The following is a 14667-nucleotide window of genomic DNA, read 5'->3' as shown; positions in this document are numbered from 1 at the left end:
ACTGAGCCCTGGGGAACACCGCTCGTGACCGGCCACCAACTGGATTGGACTTCGTTCACCACAACTCTCCGGGCCCGGCCGTCCAGCCAGTTTTTTACCCAGCGCAGAGTACACCTGTCTAAGCCGTGAGCCGCCAGCTTCTCTAGGAGAATGCTGTGGGAGACGGTGTCAAAGGCCTTACTGAAGTCCAGGTAGACCACATCCACAGCCTTTCCCTCGTCCACTAGGCGGGTCACCTGGTCATAGAAGGAGATCAGGTTGGTCAAGCAGGACCTGCCTTCCATGAACCCGTGCTGGCTGGGCCTGATCCTCTGGTTGTCATAAGTAATAAGCATAAGTAATTTCAGAATTTAATACTTACTCCATCATAGATGGTGGAATAGTACAGCAGTCTTGGATCGCAGTCAAGGGCGACGTGAGATGAGCAGTATATGATGCTTCCACTACTTGCTTGTTACGATTCACAACATCCAAGTAACGGTTAAATTTCTCACGAATTTTTTTTGCCAACTGAAAAAAAAAAAAAAAAAAAGAAGAAAGACTAAAATTAAGCCAGTTTCTCTGTATTACCATGTTCCTTATTAATCAACTCAAATGGAAAGTAAAAACTGCATATGTTAAAGATAATACTTGTCTGCTTTGCTCATTGTACTTCTATTTTGGTGGCTTAAGCACTGTGAAGTCAAGTAATTAATAATATTGGCCACTGAAAGCAGTCTATACAAAAAGATAAAATACATTTACCATCTAGCAATGGGTACTTGAACATAGAGTTTTGCATGTATGAAATTTCCATTACATCAAACTTCCCTTTCATTAAGAACTGATACCTGGATGTGACTCTACCTATGCTACTGTCTTACCACTGAAGCTCTCCAACATGATGCTCTTGCAAGGCCTGACAAGGACATGATGGAGACTAAAATAAACAGGCCACAAGTCAATTTAAAGCAGCTCTATAAATGGCTTAAGGAAAGCCTAAATAACAGTTTTACAGAAGACCTCACCTACAGAGAAATCTCTTACTGCTTCAGGAACAAACAGCCAACAGTACACCCGCCAGTGCACTGACTCCGTTTAAGGGAACGAGCTCAGGATCCAGGCAACCCCAAATACTGCCATGCATATTTCTCTGTTCATCAACAGCCTCTTCAGTCAGGTGGATCTGCATAGAAGTATTTCACAATTCCTTTCATGTAGTTCTCCTCATTGCAATTTGGGCAAAATAAGCCATCCCAGTTCTTGCTTTTTTCTTTGTATCCCCTGCTGCTTTCCTGAGGGGCACCACAGGCTTTTAGCCGAGCATCTTCTGAGTGATTTTCTTCATCAATCTAGCAGCTCACTGTGGCTAGTCTTAAGCTACAGCACTACAAACTTCAACAACAAAATGAAAAATCTGTAATTGACATTATATTATAACAGAAAGAAAATAATGACAACCATCTCGCACAGGTGAAATTCTTCCACAAGCCCTTTGTTGTCAGAGGTCACTCTGATGAAGGCAGCCACTTATAAATCAGGACAAGGTTTAGAGGTTACACTGTTACTTCTAAGAGCAGATGATCGTATTTCTTTCCTTTCAGAAAGTGAAAACAAACAGACTGTCATCCCTCCCCAGCAATTCTCAGGCCTTTAAAAAAAATCAGAGTGCCTAACTCTAGAAATAGCAAATTGGGTACTTCAGCCCTTCTCTTTAAATGTTTGGTTTTTTTTAGAAAAAAAAAAAAATCAAGTCTACAAATTTTTGCTAACAAATACTTCTGAGGTCTGCATCGGGGCTTGCTGGTGTGCCATTCGAAGGCATGGTAGAATCATGCAGGCTCATGCAGGCAGAGCCCCGTGCTCTCTCCGTGCCAGGCAGATTCAAAGCAGTCCGAAGGCACACGGTGTTAACAAGGATAGAGCCTGCTGGGACACATCACAGGCCTATTGAAGCTCCTGTGCTGTCGGACAAGAGCTTGCTTGTGTCTAGTTCATTAGGCACTTCACAATGAGTCTGACTGACTTTGCAGGGGAAAATTGGAAGGGAAAATTTGTGGCTGTTATCTGAGCAAACGCGACAGTAAGCACAGTTACTAGGAAGCATCAGGTTTTACAAGAAACATTTACTGAGACTTTTGCTCCTAGTCTTTCATTCAAAGTGAGAAATTAATGAAATGGATCAGCCACGTACAAAATTTGCTCTGGCACATTCGGTATCCTTTTCACACCAACATATCTATTACACTTAATCATCCACCAGATGCATCCTAAATGAAAGAGAATCATCTCTAAGCAATATACTGCCGTGTTGGATACTCAGAAATATTGCATTTTGCGTTTCTGCAAACTTTTTTCAGAGCTGAAGTTAGCTCGTTAATTCATAACACTCATCTCTCCTGCTCCCTGTACACTCCAAACTCTACGGGGATGATTTAACGGTGCCGCTACATTTGTCTGCTGGGAAACGCAGTCGATTGTTCCAGATCCCCTGGACTGACAAATGTCTTTCCTAACTATTAACAGGACATTTCATCATGATTTACTTCGTTATGCGAATAACAAGGCCCACACTGATAACAGCATTGCCTCTGCCTCCATTGTTCCCAGCAAATGCTGCAGCTCAACAACAGGTCTCCTAGGAGCACAGGTTTTAATAAGACCTTGCTCAAATGACTTGCAGAATTATACCTAATTAGCTTTGTAGAATGATTTATTGCCAAGGCACCAGAGGACTACTAATGGTCTCCTCCATGTCAGGCATCCAACACTATTAAATTGTTCCCAGTTGTTAGATAATAAGCTGCTGGGTAGTTGCCTTTCTATTTTCCAGTAAACTTTCTTTTTGTCCGACTGTACTCCTCAAATGTGTCCTTGAGAAGTCTATTCTTCTGGAGGGTCTCAAACATACACAAGCCAAATTTCCTAAATCGAAGCATTTAAGTTTCATGGTTACAAAGTTCCTCTCTCAGTTTGAGCAAATGAAATACCTGTGCTTAAGCACTACATAAACCAGATACTTGAATCTATATACTTCTTTCTTTGTTTCCCTACCTGAAACCACGAAAAGGGGAGAGAGCTTAAGTCTGCTGAAAAAAAGGACCATATGACCATCATTAGCAGTAACAAAACTAACACGGAGCACCAGAGCAAAAGGACTCTGTTTGGAATTACTGCTTTTCTCTGATAAATGAATACTGTACAAGATGAGGTTTCGGTGTTGATAAGTTTTCACCTTCCAGGTTGAATGATAAAAGCACCCCACAGCCTTTGAATTTTATCCTGCTGTGCGGAGTCTGAAGATCTGACAAATCTGTTTTTCAGAAGAGCCCGTACCTCAGAAGCTGATAAAAAGCAAATGCTTAGTATCTAAACTGCATCTCCCATCGAAAAACCTCTGAACGGCTCAAAGTCATAACATTACTTTTATTAAATAGGATTGAACACTTCAGTCGGGGCAGAGGGTCAAGTGCATGTCAGCAACAAGGGACCTGAAGCCTCCCAGAGCTACACAGACATCTATTCCCTGCCCACGGACAGAAGCACGCTTGGAAGAACTGAGTTTGTCTAATCTGAAGAACCTTAAAAATACTGCCCTCTGATAGCAAAAGAATACTTGCAACAATCAAAACCAGTTTAAAAACAGCTGGCTCAAAAAAGTCACCAATGGCAAGATGATCCAAAAGCAATGTTCCATTGCAAATTGATTACAATGAATAAGCCATGTTAAGAACCTAAGGGTAACACACCAATCAGCTGAAAAATTACTAAAAACAAATGGTTCCAATTCATCAAATCAAGAAGTATAATCCAGATGAAGTCTAACAAAACTAACTTAATTTTTCTTCCATAGTTAAGTTTCACTGGAGCACAAAAATCCACGACAGTGAACAGGCATTCCAGCTCTCAGTGATTAAAACAACAGCAAAAAATTATACATACTTCCTAGCTCCTCATCTATGCCTTGCATGCCCATGCATGCATGCACACTCACATCATTAGCTCAGAAACATTACTCAGTTTGCAAAGTGATGCACTCAGCTGCTAGAGCCTGTCAGAATAAAAGCTGCAGGCTTAAATCAGCTTCTCATTTTTCTAAATAAAAAACCTAAAATCTTTAACCGAAAGATCACTATTTTTTCCAACATATACCCTGCACTTTTTAACCTGCCCAGAGCTGAACAGCCATTGCATACTGATGGATGCAAGACCCACACCATACTGGTTACAAAACCTCAAAGGTACAGAAAGAAAGAGATAACAAATAATGAAAGGAGAGAGCATTTCTATGAAACCATCCTAACATAACTGTTTAAAACATTGTTAAGGCAAAATGGAAGATTGTGTCCTGAATCAGGCACATAAAAGGGGCAGCTAGCTGACATCCCACACTTGGGTATACCCTTGGGTAGGTACGAAGTGTGACAGACATTTCCTGCTCCCACAGAAATGCTCAAATTCACCCATTTTAATGGAGACTAAAATAAATCTGGATACGTTGAGATTGACATAAAATGCTATTATCCTCGGGTCAATTCTCAAAGTGTTCTTCACCTCATTTTAGAAACAAAGGGGGGAGAAAAAAGCCTTGCTCGTAAAAGCCTTGCTCTGCTCTCCTCTTGTCTTTTTTCAGATTTCTGTATTTTCTTCTTAATTTTAAGGAACCGAATAATAAGAAATGAGTGCTTGCTCCAAACAATGCAGCCATTAGCTCTATTTTTTTTTTTTGGCAGCTGGCATGCAGCCAAAGCATTTCAGTTTGCAGACAGGTTGGACGGTAACACCTGTTTCTATTACCACAGCACCCATGGGTAATACACTTCAATTGTCACCATCTCCACTGACAACCTTTCATCACAACATCAGTGAGTTTCTCTAATTTTCCCAGAGACATTTTTCTCATTTGCATAGTTCCCTCGAGCTTTTTTTTAAAGCTTCGCTCCCCTCAAAGCTCCACAGCTCTGAAGTCTTCCCTTTTCAGGGAGCACTGAGGGAAAGTGGAGCTCCAAGGTTAGGTTTTATTTCTGGCTGTATCTTGAAAGCCAAGGTATTTTTAATATTTTCAAGACTGTATATAAAATATGTATCAATAAGGTCGACAGGCATGGATGTCATAATGGACCCACAGCCAGGGATTTAACACTTCTGGGCTCCTCGAAAAGTATTGCTTACACATTGAAGAGTTTAGTTAGTATTTTTAAATCCCCTCTGTGAACCAGAAGAACCTGGAACAAAAGTACCTCTCTCCAACATCCACCAGGCACTCCTCCCGCTGTATCACAAATTAACACTACTGTGCATCCACAGATACCTATTCTAGAAATTTTTTTAACATATTTATTCCTAGCCTGCTTGGGTCTTGAAGAAACCACTGCTTCTGTACAAACCCAGAAGAGCACAGAGGTCAGTAGGGACATGGCTGAGGAAGGATCATAGAATCACCACCAGCTTCTTCCCACATCTCTGCTTTAACAGATTCAAACCATTCCTACTCCTCTGGGTGATACTGAAAATACACTTTTGAGCATTCGATCAGAATGCAGGAAACTACTTTCCAGTGTGCATTTCCTCAAGGAGACCAGCATTCATTTGAGGTTTTCCACTGGCCAGTAGCTTTGGCAAGGCTTCCCAAGACTTACTCCAAAGACGATGTCAAACATGGTGCACGACAAAAACTAGAGAAAGGGCCACAACTCCTGAAAGTCATTCTGGAAATAGGTTAAACACAGTATGCATCACCTTTTATCACGAGGCTCACAATTAATTGACATAAAATTCCACACTGTGCGAGCATATCACTTTTCATAGCCAGGGAGATGTCATGCTCAACAGCAAAACCTAGATTTTTCAGCACGCTGATATATTTCCTCTTGAAAGAGTTCAAAAGCTCTTTGCTCAGTCCAGAAAGAAACAAACAAAAAATCCAACCCAACCTAAAGCATAGCACACCAACATGCCAGCTAGGTCTTACCACCCTGCACCTTGGCAGCCAAGAGGAGCACGATTACGGCAAGTGCAGAGCTTTCTTTTACTGCTTCTACAACACCTGAGCAGGCAGAGCAGCACCCGGGGCAGACACATCAAGGACCCTGTTTCTACTAAGGATGTTGCTCAGGAGAACAACATCTGGTTTCTCTGAGGCTGCCATGCTGTTTTTGCAGGAGTCTGGCGCTGGATTGGTGTGACTGTCAAAGCTGTCAGCCGTGGGCACTGACCACTGACGTGTGACACGGTGAGGCAGTGGGACGGCAGCCAAAAGCATCCTTCCTTCCACCATGGAGGAGACGCTTTCTGCTAGTTTGGTGACAGAGGGAGGAAATGTGTTCATCTGTCTCACAGGTACCGGTGCTGTAAAGCCAGGCGGGCTTTTAATGGCCCATGTCCTTCATCAGCACAAGTGTTTCTGCAGCAAGCCTGTCCTTCCAGACTGAGGCATAGCTTACTTTTAGAAAGACATCCCATTTTGGTAAAACATAAATAAGTAAAAGAAACCAGGTGATGAGGAGTCCTTCCGTCAGCACAACTGCAAAGGACCTCCTTAAACTCACATATAATTAATTATTTTTATAACAAATACATTCCCTGAAGACACAGAGAACATCCTGTGCTGGTGTCTGACATGATGCTGGCCTTAGCAAGGAACATGTAGAGAACAAAACATGGTAGAGGTAGCTGTGTACTGTCCCACAGCTTATTAAAAACCCCATAACTAATAGAATACAAATCAACTGGCAAAGAGAAACAAGGAAGAACAAGGAATGGCTACAGCTCTGAACATATTCCATCACCTGGCAGTTGGTAACAGAGGAAGCAAAAAACCAAAAACCAAACCAAGAGAGGTCTGGCTCTGAAGTAGGCTTAGAAAAAGTGGTGCATTATCTAACGAGTTTCACACGGGCTGCGTGGAAGTCCTCCAGAAACCCAGGAGATGACAGCAGCCCAACAGCATAAGGATCCAATGAAAGAAACCCATAGTAATAATACCACCTGGGATTTTATTTGCCTTAGTCTATTGCTCTCCATGTGCCACAAAGTCAACAGAGTTTGCAAAACAGCTATTTGATCTTTAGAGAGAGCTCCCCCAAATTCAGTGAGTGCCTGTGTCCGATTCAGATTAGAGGCCACAACTTTCATCCTTTACCATATTTTCAGAACTAAAGTTGATGTTGTCTATAAACATTACTTCCATAATAGTCATCAGAGAAGAACCCTTCATAAGCAAACGAACACGTGCCCCTCACTCATACGGTACTATATATTTAAAAGTATCTCCAAAAATGAGAGTCCTGCCAGGGTGAAAAATCCTCAGCAGCTGTATCCCACTTGTGCAAAATTTCTAATTATTCTAACTCCAATGAATAACACACACTTCACTGAACTTGCCCAGGTATGACAGCGAAATCAATGTATGAAATAATTCTTATCCATCAGGGGTATAAGAGCAATGCAAAGCGAAACTCTGAACACTGGATCTTTCAGTTTGTAGTCAGACATGGAAAAAAAAAAATCCCCAAATTCAAATAAAAAGTTCTCTAGCAGATTGACAACAAATATGTGTAGGTGTGCTTTGTAGCAAAGTTAAAAAAATTAAAATGGAAGTTTCACTTTAGATTAGGTGGCATACAATTTGATTTCTGATTTTTTTTTTAACCATTTGATTAGAATCATAGAATCATTTAGGTTGGAAAAGACCTTTAAAATCATTGAGTCATAGCTTTTATAACTCTGAAATATAAGCATTTCTGAATTAAAAATATATTGTATTGCAAGAAGAATGCTTTCTGTTACTCCAAAAGACATTTTTGTGGCAGACACAATTTACTCAATCCCAAATCATTAAAGATTTCAGCTTTCAGGGTTTGGTTTTTTTTTTTTTTTAATATATATATATACCATTTCTCAAAAAAATACTTTTGGTAACCTGGTTCTAATAGAAACAAAATTGCATACCTGTAAAAACCAGTGTTTTGCCTCACAATTCCGTTCCTGAACCTCCCAACTAACTTCCTTTGATTTCTTAGCAGCTCCTAGCAGATTTATACAAAACTGATTCTCTAGGTTATTATTGCTATATTTATGGATGATAATTATGCTCTGAATGAGCTAGAAGGAAAAAGAATGACAGTCTTCTAGGTCTAAACACAGGAGTTACATGGAGAGGATACATTAAACAAGGAAAAACCTAATGACAAAAGGCATATCTCACTGCTTGTGCATTCAGTTATTCTAAATTAAAATCCTCCCTCTGTCCCTGTCCTTCCCAGCCTTCAAACAGGAGTGAATATTCCCAGGAATGTTCCAGCAAGGTGATTTTCAGCCGACATATGCCTATTTTCAATTGACCATCTCAGCTAATTTAATTACTTTATTTGTTACTGCTTCTTTCCCCAGGATGCATGGACGGACAGAAATAGAAGAAATTATTATGAATTTCTCTCTGCAGAGATGTCGTCGCTGCTGTGTTCCAACTTCTCTGCCAGAGTTCAATGCATCAAGACTTTTCTGCATGAAGCTGGTAAATATGCTCCTGTTCAAGACTGCATCACCATCCTCTCTCCTCCTTGGAGCCCAGTTTCATATTCTTTATACCACAGAGACCAGATGTCTGGCAGGTTGAACACACACTGACTACCTTGAAAATGGCTAATCTAGATTTTCTCCTAATAAAACTAATCATTTTTCACTTTATTTATATCACTAGTTCACACCACTAAATTTTCATACTGTATGCAAGTTCCCTGGTATTGAAATAACTTACAGGAAAGGAATCCAAGTTATTTTTGGCAATTGCCATCCAATTTTTAATAACCTATTCAAAGCAAAAAAGGTTTTATCCATTATGTACAATAGTAATTCTATAACTGTAGACCTTAAAAGTGTAAGCAGTTTAACGTCAAAAGGTAAACCACTCCTTGTGTGGCATGAAGAAAGCCAAGTGTATTAAAGGCTTATATAAGGCCAACAGCTGTAGTTTTTCACTTTCTCAACAAACTGAAAGTCATTATTTGCACAGTTTAGTATTAAAAAAAAAAAACAAAAACCAACACCCCCCACAACAATTCAGTGGTCTGCCAGGCAAAAATCCCAGCTGACATAAAACTGTAATTAATTGCCTTTGGGTATCAGTTGCTAAGAAAATGTTAATGAATGATAAAACCAGGAATGAACGACAGGGGATTTGATTTGCTTACATTTGTTTGCATTTGCTCAAGACGATCCCGTTCGATGTACTACTCTTACTCATAAAACTCCAGTTATACTGCTTGTGATTCATTAGGGCTAAAAGACCTGGTTATTAATGAAACAGAAGTGCTCAATTATTCTTCTATCCACTTCACTGTTGAGCTTTTAACCACAGTAATTATGCTTCACCGGGGCCTCGTTTTTCTCCTCTGACAGCTCTGAATTCATCACACTATCTACAGTGTTTAGACAGTTATTTATATCTACTTAGGGTGAATATGTACATCTGCGGCCGGGAAACAAGCAGCGTCTTTTCCTAAGTGGAGAATCGATAGTTGAGACTTCAAAGAAGTTTTAATCCAGTTTCTTGGTTTCCCAAAAACACTTTTGGCTTTCAAAAGCCATCTGATACGTATAATCTAGCCCACATGGCCCTTTTGTGGCGTGCAGACCACCCAGAAATACTCGAGAAAAACATTACCCTAGCGTAACGTCAAAGCCAGCGAACGCTTCTTTTAAGATGTCAGGATGGTTTCAGATTTAAACTTTTAAACTCGGGCGACAATTACCCTTTCGTGGTCCCTTTGCACGCAAGCACCCACCTGTACGTGGTCAGAGGGAAGCCAAAGCCTCCTGAGGGTGGACGGTGGCCTCCAGCATCATGCTGAGCGTGGCACGTGTCTCCTGTCTGCACCACTGAACCATCACCATTCATGCACATCTGACCTTGGGCACCACATAAACCAACCATCTAGAATCACCAATAGCATGATGCCTTTCCAAGCAGCAAATTTCTTCTGCAGGATCATAATTTGGGCATCCAATTTTATTTTTTTTTATTTACAATATTTCACCAATACATCAACAACAACAACAAAGTATGCCCAAATTAGTAATAGGAACACACATCAGAATTGTATAAAATAGTAACAAATGATACAAAATGAACTACTCAAATACACAGCCATATGTATCTGGACCTCCAGGGGAAAAAAGGTACCACTTACATGAAGAGAACAGGATGTCATTATACTCAGTTCCATATAACCTCTTCTTAATTATGTGTTCTCCAATTAGAGGTTGTCAAAAAAGAAAAATAATTTGGGGGGTTTCTTGGAAGAGAGGAGATTTTAAAAATAATTGAAGGGTTCTAATACAACATTAATGACACATCTGCTGCCTCCCATGTCATGACATTCATACTGGTGACTGCTTAACAAAAAAAAAAAAGAAAAAAATAGAAAAAAAAATATAAAGCAGAAGCCAAACAAACCCAGGAGAGAATAAGGATAATTATTAGGGGTATGGAAAGTCTTCTGCACAATTCACTTGAGAAGCAAAGTGGGAAAGGTGGCATAACAAAGACAGGCAGTGGAATCAAAAACAGAGGAGGGAATGTCCTCCTGGCTTATTTATCCCTCCCCATATTTTTTTACTCTTGTATTATAGGTGATGATCTCAACTGTGATGACTGAAAATCAGAAATGTGTTTCTACAACCAAATTGAATATGTAGGACAGACTCCCACAAAATGATCAAGCTTCAGGAAAAACTTGTATCAAATGTCTTCTAACTAACCAGAGCTAGGAAAAACCTCCTGTAAAGCATAATAACTATTACTAGGGTTGAGACACTATTATGTGCAGGGTCAAGTAATTGTTAATACCAGAATTAGTGTAATTTACCAGGATTAATGCATTGCTCTGGTTTCTTCTGTTGTTTCCCACACCCATCTGTATCTCACCAAACAAATATCTAACACAGACACAAGCAGTACCAAAGCTGAACTTTGTTGTTTTTTTTCTAAACATAAACCGTGACATTTTTATGATAGCACTCACAGGAGATTAATCTTAAAATTTGTGTGATGTCAATCTAACAGTCTAATTTAAATACAAGACCATTAATCACATGCTCTTCTATTTATCAAAGTTATCTGTTAATATAGTTACACACTTCAATTTAATGCCAGTATGGGACAAGGCTTCTACACTAAAGACCTGGTTTTTGTTTTAACAGAAATCCAGTGTTGTTGGAACTTTTCCTGAACTATTCCATTTTCGGCAAATTAATTTAGTTCCTACATTGACCAGAATCCCATCAAAAGCCACCATATTTCTTCTGAAACAGAAGAGGAGATGAGCCCTGCTCTCCAATGCAAACTCTCCCAAAGTTTAAATACAGCGCACAGAGATTCAAAATCCCATTTGATCCAGTTCTGCTTTGACTTTTTTTTTCTTTTAACTTAGAGTGTTAATTTGTTTATATTACATGACCAGTTTTAATGCACACGAGCATGCAATGTACTGATATGCTCTTGGAAACCAGCAACAGCAGCTTATGTGCAAATCAGGCTACCTGCATGGCTGGAGAGTAATTCCCCTTTCCCCGGTGAGAGCTCCTTTGAGGCACTTCTGCTTTTACTGAACATTAAAACTGGTTTGATAGGGGTCTAGGAAGGTCAGGTTACTCACTGAAGGTCATGCAAGTGAGTCCATGCTTAAACTGGAAGGAAAAGCCAGTTCTTTGTTTGGGCGCCCAGGCTGCCCAACACAGGGCAGCAGCTGCCTCTTCTACCAAAACTCATCAACGTTTAATACAAAGGTGCAGTTGTGAGCATACAGAATTGGTACCTTAATTTCTTAAAGAAAACAAAATCTATTTGATCCGTTTTAAAATTGATCCAAAATTAATTTTCCAAATGTATGCATGTATTAAAATGCAAACAGCCCATGTGTTGAGATATATTATCTCAACGTTAAATTGAAGAGTTAAATGTTCAAATGTGTTCCCATAAGAAAAACCCACACAAAATTACAAAAAAACCTCAACCACAACTGTTATGCATAAGGCTGTCGCTGTCCCATATTTACACAAGCAGTTGATACCATTTCCACATTCATCAACAGTATTAGTGTTTCTGCCTTGAATTAAAACAATTTTAAAAGAGACACTTCCAACATGAAAACCAGTCAATTAATGTGAGATACTACACGAGGGCCCCAGCTCTGCCTCCGCTCTTTTGCTTCTAAGGGAAGAACCCACACAAAGCAGATGGAAAGCCTTTTCATGGCAATGCAAAACTCTCCAATACATCATCAGCCCATATAACAATAAATGGAAGAGAATATAAATGGAGATGGGTTATCTGATGTGCTGGACACTAGGAAAGTGGCCACAATAAATCCAGACAAACTGTAATTTCTAAGTTGCCTCTGCCTTTGCAATGCCGCCAGCGGGCAGCAGGAGGTGGGAAGGGGCTTTCGGACTCACCTGTTGAACTTCACTTTCTCCATTCGATATTTTCTCTGTGTACACAAAGGAGTTGAATATCCTCTGCAAGACAAATCAGAAAGGATGCGTAAGAGACCTTTTGTCATAAATATCGCATTAAAGCAGCTCCAAAAGGTGCACAGGTGAGGAAATTTGTGTCAGAAAAGGACCGTTTCACCTGGGGAGCCTATTGCCAGGCTTACCCATGGGGAATCATGTCCCCAAATACCTGTTTCTGGATCTGTGTGAAGAGGCTGGTTTTGGTTTTGAAGGCACACACGTAACAGTTTTTTTCAAAACATCTGTTAATTTACCAAACTGAGATAAGGTGCTAAAAAAAATACGGCGCATTTGAAAGCTACTGCCCACGCAAACTATGACTGCTCTCTAGTGCTAAACATTTAACCCAACATAACTATTTTTAAAAGTACTTGTTTCCAGCTAACAAGAGGCTGTCAGCCAAATTTAGACATATTTGGTATCTGGAAAAGAGAAAAATGAGACCCACTTTCGAACACAACCAAATCGAGCTCACTAACAGCAAAAAAAGGATGTATCAGAAGATAGGAGTGAGAGCGCTGTGTCCTCCCCTGGGAAAGCTTCCCATCTGCTCCCAGAGGGACACAAGTCCCTCCATCCACTGTGCCTCCGCAGGCAAGAGCCACACTGCCGTCACCATTTACTTACAGTGGTTACATGGAGGAAAAACACTCAACACCTTGTTAATATTCTGCTTCCAGACTGAAAAATAAGGCTGGAAGGAATTTGGGTTACACCGATGACACTCCTGAAAAGTTTGCCTGATACACCTAAGTTTCTCTTTCAAGATTTCTCATTTCCAAGGGCAGCTTTCCCCTTAGGGACAGTGGGGCCATCCCCACTGGAAAACCTACAAGTGTCCCTAAAATATTCCTTTGCTATCTGTCTTAATAGCAATATGCAGTGGCTGCGTAACGCAATGGAGGTTTGAGAGAACAGTATCATGCAAAACAAGAATAGTGTTGGTTATTCATTATCAATAAACATAATAGTAATACATTGAGGTTATTTAGGTCGTTATACATTGGAAAACAGAAAAAAAATGCCCCTTACTTTATGAAGGACCTTCTAACTTTCTCCTGTCCTCCTGCTCAAGTGCACGCCAATCCCCGCAAGCTTGGGGGTAACCAAAGGGCAGGGAGGGTTTGCAGGTTTCATAAGAAAATAAGTGGCCAGTTCCCCACCATCTATCAAACATCCTCTATGAAAGCAAGATATCCAGTATAGAAGCTGAAATAATTTTCCAAGCAGATCCTTATTTAAATCCTGACACTTCCTTGCAAACATGGGTGTTTACAATGAGAAACACACTATGCACTTTTTACAAAAACACAGCCCAAACCTGAGAGATGCTGTTAGTGCCTGCCACAGAGACAACTGCACGGGGAGCCCGCTTGAGTCGGAAAGGAGCTGTGCAGGCTGCTCCATGGGAGCGGGTGGTCCAAGAGGGCATTTTAACATTGCACCCTGTGCGATATTTACTGGAGCTTCTGCGCATCATGTAGGGAAGAGAGTGAACTACCTCGAAATACATCTTATGACTTCAAATATATCAAAAATCGGTGATAAAAGCAGAAAGAACACAGAGGGTGAACTCCTTCCTAGATTGTGGAGGAGGCATAAAAATAAAAAAAAAAAAGTCAACAGGATTTTTCTCTACTAGCTGGGATTTCACTGACACAGTGGATTCCACGTCTATCAGCGTTAAGTCAAACACATGACAATACATCAGCAAGAACATCTGCAGGCACAGCTACATCTGGTGAAGGACAGTGATTCTTAAAGACCCTGTTGAGTCCCTCCCTTGACGTGATAGTTGTGAAATTACTAAGACTCATGTTTACAGCAACACAATAAGCCAGAGTCAGCTCTCCAAATTATTAGCAATAACAACTGCAATTACTAAAGAAGTCTAAATTTCATCCAAATCCAGTGTAATCATTGGTCCATGACTCCAAGAGTTTTCTTCACGCAGGTTTAGCTGATTTCCTCCTAGTAAGGCTATATGCAGCTATAACTGGCAAAACCAGCCTGGAAAACCCTTTGGTGTGCTCTGCTCCACTTAAGATCATCACTTTCCTGTATCCCTCTCCCTCCTGAGGACTTCAGGAATTTCAGAAATTTGAACTCTTAATACTAAAGAAGCTTTTGGAAGGGCAGCAATAAATCTCCTCGGTTTACAAGTCTCAGAGA

At 40.4% G+C, this 14667-nt stretch overlaps 1 protein-coding gene across 1 annotated transcript in view; it reads right to left on the bottom strand.

Moving 5' to 3' along the window:
- CACHD1 (cache domain containing 1) overlaps nucleotides 1-12498 on the bottom strand; it is a 75154-nt gene extending 62656 nt beyond the window's left edge. The window contains exons 1-2 of the mRNA XM_009319826.1: nucleotides 12436-12498; nucleotides 362-510 (exon numbers count right to left, since the gene is read on the bottom strand). Of these exons, the coding sequence (XP_009318101.1) occupies nucleotides 362-369 (8 nt within the window). The 5' untranslated portion in view covers nucleotides 370-510; nucleotides 12436-12498. The remainder of the gene's footprint in view (nucleotides 1-361; nucleotides 511-12435) is intronic.
- Between the last annotated feature and the right edge of the window lie 2169 nt (nucleotides 12499-14667).

This window comes from Pygoscelis adeliae, unplaced genomic scaffold (assembly GCF_000699105.1).
Source record: "Pygoscelis adeliae isolate BGI_AS28 unplaced genomic scaffold, ASM69910v1 Scaffold181, whole genome shotgun sequence".
NCBI classification, from domain to species: domain Eukaryota; kingdom Metazoa; phylum Chordata; class Aves; order Sphenisciformes; family Spheniscidae; genus Pygoscelis; species Pygoscelis adeliae.
This window is presented reverse-complemented; position numbering and strand designations above follow the sequence as displayed.